The 9,051-nt window shown below is 41.7% G+C and overlaps 1 protein-coding gene across 1 annotated transcript in view; it reads right to left on the minus strand.

Annotated features, from left to right (window-relative positions):
- Positions 1–4,788: 4,788 nt before the first annotated feature.
- The window catches only part of DOCK10 (dedicator of cytokinesis 10), a 287,983-nt gene continuing 283,720 nt past the window's right edge, over positions 4,789–9,051 (minus strand). Inside the window, 1 exon segment of the mRNA XM_017850274.1 lies at positions 4,789–5,529. Within this exon segment, the coding sequence (XP_017705763.1) occupies positions 5,413–5,529 (117 nt within the window). The 3' untranslated portion in view covers positions 4,789–5,412.

Genomic DNA, 9,051 nt, shown 5'->3' on the forward strand with positions numbered 1-9,051 from the left:
CTAAGTTTGCTCCTGCAGATAAACATATCCAGTATCAAATACTTCAGTGGCAAAACCCTGAGAACTGAAAAGAAGCCAAAATCCAGTAAACTCTGATATTTTCAAAAATAGTCCCTTATAAAAGAGATTGAAGGACACTCATTCCTACGATGAAGTCTGGGCCCCAATCCATCTTCCTCCACTCCCCATTCCCTGCCCTAGCATTTTCTCTGGAACGACTCCATCCAACAGAACGTTGAGAATTTGACTCCAAAACACTGAAGGGCAGGTCAATAGGTTAAACTGCCAAGATTACAAAGATTAAGACACAATCCGCTTCAGGGAAGCCATGACAGGATTGGAAGTAAACAAAGACAATGACATGATAACGGATGACATAACTGAAGAGAAGAGGGAGATGGGTGATGTAGGCAACACCTGCCAGTCATGGGCAGAAGATGGAAAATCTAGGCAAGCTAGGAACACAAGCAAAGCCTCAGGAGAACCTCCTGACTTAACCCACTCCCAGAAAGACAGGCTCTGAGGTGGAGATTTACATGCAAGACATTTACAAAGCAATTCCCAGTGCTTCTTGGGAATTTGCTTAGAGGGAGGAGTTGAACTGTGAAGCAGTTGCAAGAGGCCTATTAGGAGGAGCTGGGGAACCAGGATGACCTTTAGAGCCGGGGCAATGAGCGCCTTTGTGCTTCTCATCCTCAACCAGTCATTGAAGTGAGCTTCCGCTGGGCTGGTGATGTGACCTGGAGCAAGAGGGACTCAGTTGAGAGCCACTGGGAGTCCACAGAGCTGGGGAAACGGGGATCTCAGTTCTGAACGAAGATCTAGGTATGATTTCGCTGCATCCACTGTACATATGAATTAAGCTGGCTCCTGATGTGTATGGGTTAGATTTCTGTGCTGGGAGAAAAGGGAGGAAAGGACAGGAATGGTATTTTTTTTTTTGCGGTGGGGGGAGATGGAGTCTTGCTCTGTTGCGCAGGCTGGAGTACAATGGTGTGATCTTGGCTCACTGCAAGCTCCACCTCCTGGGTTTAGGACATTCTCCTGCCTCAGCCTCCCGAGTAGCTGGGACTACAGGTGCCCGCCACCACGCCTGGCTGATTTTTTGTAATTTTAGTAGAGATGGGGTTTCACTGTATTAGCCAGGATGGTCTCGATCTCCTGACCTCATGAATCACCCACCTTGGCCTCCCAAAGTGCTGAGATTACAGGTGTGAGCCACCACTCCCGGCCTATTTTTTTTTTCTTAAGTGAGCAGAACATTGCAGCTCTAGTGAAGGTTGCGCATAGGCAAGCAGACGGGATATGAAATTAGGAGGAAGGCAAGGGGCTCTCTGCAGAGAATCTTGAAGGCCAGTCATGCCTACACTTCATCATTTTCTCAACAAAATATATTAACATACAACATTTAATATATGGTATATAGTTTTTCACTGCTCTAAGTGTAGGGGTGGAGGATATGGGGGCCACTTGTAATATGAGCAAATGATAACTTTGATTTAGTATCATTTTGTCACGTTTGTTCTCAAATGTTTCTTATTTCCTAACTGCTCATGGGAGTACTGAAATCCTATAATATATGTATTTTTGGCTTTCTGGGGTTTGACTAATATAAGATGATAAATCATCCGCCTGCAAATATGGTGGACCCCTTCTGCAGAGAGACCAGCATTCAGGATTGTAAAAGCCAGGCCTTCCCAGCAATGTTCTCTCCATCTCCCTGTGACTACATCCCCCAGAAAGCTGTCATTAGGAAGGAAACATGGTGATTGGACCATTTGTATTGGTTTCTAAGTGAGTGTTCACACAGGACTAGGGATGTACTATATGAGGTTTGGATAATGGACACTCATTTGTAAGGTAATTGTCACCAAAAATAGGGGATTATGTTCATTTTTAATAGTCTGGGCATTTTGCACTTTGAAATGAGAATGAAAAGAGAAGTAGCTACTGAGCGGGATGATGAATGAATGAGGGGACAGAGCCAGGGCTGACATCCCAAGTATTAGATCCACGTATTCTGTGTTGGATCCTTTCCAGGGTAAATTATAGGGGAAAATGCCATTTGTCTTATTTTCATCCTTTCCATCTGTAGAACTGGAAGAGTTACTACCATTTTTTATTGGGCTTATTTTGAGGAATATTAATTTAACTTTATACAAAGATGAAAAAGAATGTAAAATAAGAATTTGGTTTCTTGGCAATTCAAAATCAGGTCACTGTTTTACAAGGCTTTATCATCTGTACAGTAATTTTTTTAGGGGTAGCTAATTCGCGGAGGACCCAGTGGATTTTTTATACCCAGTATGTCTAAGAATCATGTGGGCCTGGGTACTGGACTCCACTCCTGGGGTTCTATTTCAGAAGTTCTTATGGCACAGAGAAGTATGCATCTTAACAGGTGTTTTGTCTGATTCTGAAGCAAGTGGTCTTCTGTCCATGCGTGATTACTACGGTGAGATAGATAATAATAGTTTGTTTGAACTGGGGTCTAGACATGCCTATGGGATCTAGGCAGGAAATATAAATAAGAGGGGCTGCCTGGTATAAGTCGATTAGGGCTTGGTGTATATTGCTGCAAGCCAGAAAACACATGTAAGTGGGGCAACAGTGTCTCAATTTTAACTTATTGTTGTGATGGGGGAGTGCGATTCCAATACTGCTAAATGGCCTGAGCACTCAACAGATACCAGGGAGCTGGAAATCTATACAAAGTCTCCTAATATTTAAAAATTGACACCTAATTGAAATAAAATTAAGACTACGTGTTTGGCAGATAAAGCATGCATATTGGATTCCATCGCTAAGCAGCCAGTCTGCTGTGTCTGCTCTAGAGAAAGGAAGAAATAAAAGGTGTTGGGATTGTGCAGGGTGAGTTTCAATGCTGTTAAGGCAGAGTGGTCTTAGGTGATTCTCTTTAGAGCAGTTGTATTTAAAATTCTTGTTCTATGAACAGTGTCAGGGGCAAAACAGTGATGTCCTCAAAGATACTGTGGTTTGTGATGGAAAAATTAGAATATTTGGCACCTGACACAGGCACAAAGATCTATTATCTTCAATTACTTCTTTGGAGGTTTTTTGGAAAGATTTATTTTCAGATTTGGAGGCAACCCATTGCCAACTATGTCCTGGGGGCATGGGAGATGGGTAGATTGGCATAGGCGAGAGGACTTGAGCCTACAGGTGGGAATTAGGTGGGAGATGATAGCGGAGGCAGAGTCCTCCTGGGTGCCTGGAATAGTGATGTCTAAGGTGGCCTAAAGCTACATACAGGGAAATTAAAAGACCTGAGATGCTGACCCAGACAGTCAGGAACCAAGAGAACTGGAGCCAGAATTAAGCTGGGAATAATGCTTTGGGCCAGAGCTCATCACAGGGCAATCTTTTCTAAATAAAGAAGTGAGATCTATTTAAGAAAAGAATAGTTAAATGTGTCTTGAGGCTGGGCGCGGTGGCTCATGCCTGTAATCCCAGCACTTTGGGAGGCCGAGGCGGGCAGATCACGAGGTCAGGAGATTGAGACCATCCTGGCCAATAATGTGAAACCCCATCTCTACTAAAAGTACAAAAATTAGCCAGGCATGGTGGCGCATGCCTGTAATCCCAGCTACTCGGGAGGCTGAGGCAGGAGAATCGCTTGAATCTGGGAGGTAGAGGCTGCAGTTAGCCGAGATCGTGCCATCACACTCCAGCCTGGGCAACAGAGCAAGACTCTGTCTCAAAAAAATAAAATAAAATAAAATAAAATAAAAAGTGTCTTGAGGAATCAGAGTTTTCACCCAAAGTATCTTTCTATCTCTTCTGTGTACTCAACATTTAAATATGTATTCCAACCTCTCACCTCTCTCCTCACCATCAAGTACTGACATGGCCAATGGACTTGCATAGCAGAAAGATGAACTCAGCTAAAGTCTCCTTCTTTGAGTCTGGGGCTTTGGAATGACTGCTGAAGGTGAATATGAAATTAGATTCTCTAGCTTGCCTTCTGCACACCTAGAAGCAGCTCAGTTCAGGTCCATGGCAGGCAGTATTCGCTAGGGAAGGGAAGTGGGCCAGAAGGTGGAAAATGTCAGTGGTTCCCAAACCTGGGTCAGCACCTGTCAGTCATAGCTCTGATAAGCTTATGACACGGCGGTAACAAACAATCTTGAATTGTAACACAGCAAAATGGTATTTTTCACTCAAGACTATATGACCAACAGGGTTAGCAGAGAGAGAGAGAGAGAGAGAGAGAGAGTGTGTGTGTGTGTGTGTGTGTGTGTGTATCTTGCTCACTGTGGTTAATTGGGTATCGAGGCTGACACAGTATGTCAAAGGTAAGTAAATCACGGCTTCAAGTACATCAGTAAGTACATCAGGGGAAGGGACTGGGAAGAACTGCTTACTGGCTTTGAAGCCTCTGCCTGAAAGTAACACGTTACTTCTGCCTACATTTCAATGGTGATAGCAAGTCACATGATCATGCTTGCCTTCAAAAGAGGCAGGAGAGTGCAATCCTACCACAAGGTTAGAGCAGAGAAATGGAACATCTGTGACCCCTCTGAGAACCTCCACAAACCTTAAGATTTGGATTCGTTATATTTTCTCCAAGTCATTCTAAGTCTCTCCTATGTTTGGAAACCTCTGATCTACCCATTTCATCTTTGGAGGAACTTCTGAGCTGAGATGTGAGTCCTTTCTTGGCTTCTTGGCAAGGCATCCTAAGCATTGAGTATAGATTTGCATTCAGTAGATATCCAAAGAACCATTTTTCTCAGGAACGCACCCAGTCTTCAAGAGGAAACCAAATGCAAAGTAACTGTATTTTTTATTTCTATGAACAATAAAATACTTTCATAATTTCACATCCCATTGCTTTTAAGAGCACATATATTACAAATAAAGAAACTCCACAAACTTTAAAGATTAGTATTTATCAACACTTTTGTACACATACACAAATATTTTAATATAATGGTATCTGAAATGTTATTCATATATTTTAGTACTGTCATAGTATTAACTAAAAGGATCTTTTAAATTTGGTAAAACCGTATATTTTACAATCTTTTATTTACATCTGAAATATGCTTAAATGTTACAAAAACATTCACTTTAACCTTTAAAATATGTGTACTAGGACTGGGGTACTGACCATACAATAACTGACAGCAAACTTAGGGTTTGCATTTGAGCTACACATTCACTGGAATTTCATGGCAAATATTCAACTTGGCTTGATCAACACTGCTCAAAGAAAAAAAAAATTATACAAAATGTGCAAATTCAGAGATTGGCAAAATTCTGAAGCTTAGCGAGGTAAACAAAAATATTAACACCATGAAAACTTCAAATAAATTAAACCTATCTTCCCCGAGATCAGCTGCAAATTCAGAAAGTTCTCTTAGAGGCGGGTCTGATGCTGCAGAGCCCTCAGACTTCAGCACTAGATGAGATGGAGACCGTGGGTAGGGCGGGAGTTGCTTTGCTAATTACTCGAGTGCAGGTTTGGTCCACTCCGCGCTTTGACGGGTCGTCCCTGCCCGTAATCTTAAAACAGGAAAAAACAACACAACGAAATAAAATAATGCAGAGGTTAATGTTAATATCCCAAACACAAAATTAAAACGCAGAATACAGGTTTTTATTCCCCACAGGGTAATTTATGCAAATTATGAAAAGACATATCAAAGTAGATCTAAAGAATTTTTCCCCAAGATGGTGTGCTGGCTTTAACTTTTGGTGAAAGTTAAAATAGTTTTACCATCATCTTCCGCTATCTGACATAAATTTATAAATGTTGGATGAAACTTACAAAATATATGAGTAATTCCAGGATTTTATTCTATTCTAAAAGGTTATAATTTATATTGTCAGCATGTACCAAATTAGAAACCTCATTTAAATGTTTGCATAAAAGGAAATACAGTAAATAAAAGTCTTGACCTGATTTTAATTTTGAAAATAATGTTAGTGTGCCTAAAAAATACTTTTTCAGATTGATTCAAATAATGACGTGTAAGCACAATAACAGCAGAAACTCCAGACACTTTTAAAATATATCTTTGTACAGAAGAGATTTCTGTACAAAGAATTGTGAAGATTTTTCCACTAACTTCACACATTGTCCCACTGTGCCATGACCTTCATCTCTATTCTTCCAAGATAAAATCGCTACTTCTGTTCCCCAAAGAGCACTCAGCTGAGAGCATCCTATACTACCAATAAATTCTTATGATCAATATCACAAAGCTCTGAATAAATAATCTGACTGATGGTGTGTTCAAAGAGTAGACTCCAGGTGCAGTATACCTATGCTTGGCATCACACCAGATTGGGTCTGTTCCTTTCTCTGTATTTTACATTGGATACCCATCGTCACAGTTGACTTCAGTATGCTGTTGTTCTTACTGAATGTTGAAACAGACTCCAAATGGGCATCTTATACTGATGCTTAATCTGAATGCTTTATATGCATTCCTTTGGCTTCAAAGAAGCCTTTTATGTTTTTTTGCTATTTATTATAAACAGTATGGAATTTTGGCACCTATAAAAGCAATTATTGCCATGCACGGTGGCTCACGCTTGTAATCCCAGCACTTTGGGAGGCCGGGGCGGGTGGATCACGAGGTCAGCAGATTGTGTCCATCCTGGCTGACACGGTGAAACCCTGTCTCTACTAAAAATACAAAAAAATTAGCCGGGCGAGGTGGCGGGCGCCTGTAGTCCCAGCTACTCGGGAGGCTGAGGCAGGAGAATGGTGTGAACCCGGGAGGCGGAGCCTGCAGTGAGCCGAGATCGCGCCACTGCACTCCAGCCTGGGCGATTGAGCAAGACTCCATCCCCCCCAAAAAAAAAAGGAATCATTGCCTGCTGGTCAGTGACAACTCAAACTACTTTATCTCAACATCTCCATTTTACACAGTAGCATCCACTTTATTTTGTCTTGTCTCTTTCCTTATACTGAAGGTTCCTTCATTAACTAGATGTATTCAAAATACTCCCCAAGCTAATACTTTTCTAGATACTTTTCGAGTGAATTGCATATGTAGCTGAAACAGCAGAAGGAGGAACATAACTACATTTTTTAGTTTTAATCATGGGGCCTTTACCCATTCCTGCATGTAAGCTGGGATCATTTTGGAGCACTGATACAATCTGAAAAAACAGCAATCATGTAGTTTTTTTTTTTAGACGGAGTCTGGCTTTGTCACCCAGGTTGGAGTGCAGTGGCATGATCTCAGCTCACTGCACCCTCCGCCTCCAGGATTCAAGCGATTATCCTACCTCAGCCTCCCAAATAGCTGGAATTACAGGCGCCTGCCACTACACCCAGCTAATTTTTATATTTTTAGTAGAGACAGGGTTTCACCATGTTGGCCAGGCTGGTCTCAAACTCCTGACCTCAGGCAATCTGCCCATCTCAGCCTCCCAAAGTGCTGGGATTACAGGTGTGAGCCACTGCGCCCGGCCTCACGTAGATTTTAAAACTATGGGATTAAAGAAGTACATAAACAACTGACTATGTTTTGTTAAAGATTTATAGGAGCATCATGACCTGACCAACGACAAAGAAGTTTCCAATCTCCTCAGACCCTTGCTGGTGCCCAGATAGATATCTGTGGTCATCAGATACTTCTTGATTTCAACCACTTTCTTTTCTCCCTGCCCTTAACTTAAAAAGCGCCTAAAATATGTACTGAGTTAAGATGGCACGTTAGGAACGCTGGATCACCATCTTCATGTTTGCTGGCTCTTTGAATAAACCTGCTTGTCCTCCCATCAACTCTCACTTCTAGCATTCGGCTTTTGAGCAGAGAGCAGCCAAATCTGGGTTTGCTTACACATAATTAATTCTATTTTTCTATTTCTTTTTTATATTTTGATGTCTAGCTGTCCATTCTAATTGTTTCTTTTTTCTTTTTCTTCTTCTTCTTTTTTTTTTAAGACGGAGTTTTGCTCTTGTTACTCAGGCTGGAGTGCAATAGTATGATCTCGGTTCACTGCAACCTCTGCCTCCTGAGTTCAAGTGATTTTCCTGCCTCAGCCTCCTGAGTAACTGGGATTACAGGCATGTGCCACCACACTCGGCTAATTTTTTTTTTTTTTTTTTTTTTTTTGTATTTTTAGTAGTGATGGGGTTTCACCTTGTTGGTCAGGCTGGTCTCGCACTCCTGACCTCAGGTGATCCAACCACCTCGGCCTCCCAAAGTGTTGGGATTACAGGCATGAGCCACTGTGCCCAGCCTGTTTCTATTTTCAAGTGTTCAATAGAATTTTTTTTCTTCATTGTGATTTTATATGTACCTGTTTCCAGAATATGTGCATGAATAGATAGGTATGTGAAGGCATTCCGATAGATGGAGACCTAGGTGACAAATCCCCATTGAAGTTCAGAACCAGGAGGACGTGTATCTTTCCTGTGGACAGATCTTTTTACAGATCTATTTCTATAACAAGGCCTGTGCAATCCATCAGTTTCTTTTCTTTGTGTCAGTTTCCACGAGGCATAGAGTCAAGTTTTGCTTCTTTTAGCAAAGGTTTCCTGGAAAAGAAATGATTTTTCCCTCCCCTTAAGCACCTGGTCCTTGTCTTTATATTTTTGTTTTAGCACTTTGGGGTATAGCATATCTTTGTTTTCGAAACAAATCAGCTCAAATATATTTTAAAAGTTGGAGTATGAGTTTTCATTTTAAAAGTTACGTTGTTAACTTCAGTTTAAATCACGAGGCTTGGCTGGGCGCGGTGGCTTGAGCCTGTAATCCCAGCACTTTGGGAGGCCGAGATGGGTGGATCATGAGGTCAGGAGATCGAGACCATCCTGGCTAACACGGTGAAACCCCCTCTCTACTAAAAAATACAAAAAACTAGCCGGGCGAGGTGGTGGGCGCCTGTAGTCCCAGCTACTCGGGAGGCTGAGGCAGGAGAATGGTGTAAACCCGGGAGGTGGAGCTTGCAGTGAGCTGAGATCCGGCCACTGCAGTCCAACCTGGGCGACACAGTGAGACTCCATCTCAAAAAAAAAAAAAAAAAAAAAAAAAAAAAAAAAAATTCCACCCCTTAAAAAAAAAA

This window comes from Rhinopithecus bieti, unplaced genomic scaffold (assembly GCF_001698545.2).
Source record: "Rhinopithecus bieti isolate Rb0 unplaced genomic scaffold, ASM169854v2 scaffold_33374, whole genome shotgun sequence".
Classification (NCBI taxonomy): Eukaryota; Metazoa; Chordata; class Mammalia; order Primates; family Cercopithecidae; genus Rhinopithecus; species Rhinopithecus bieti.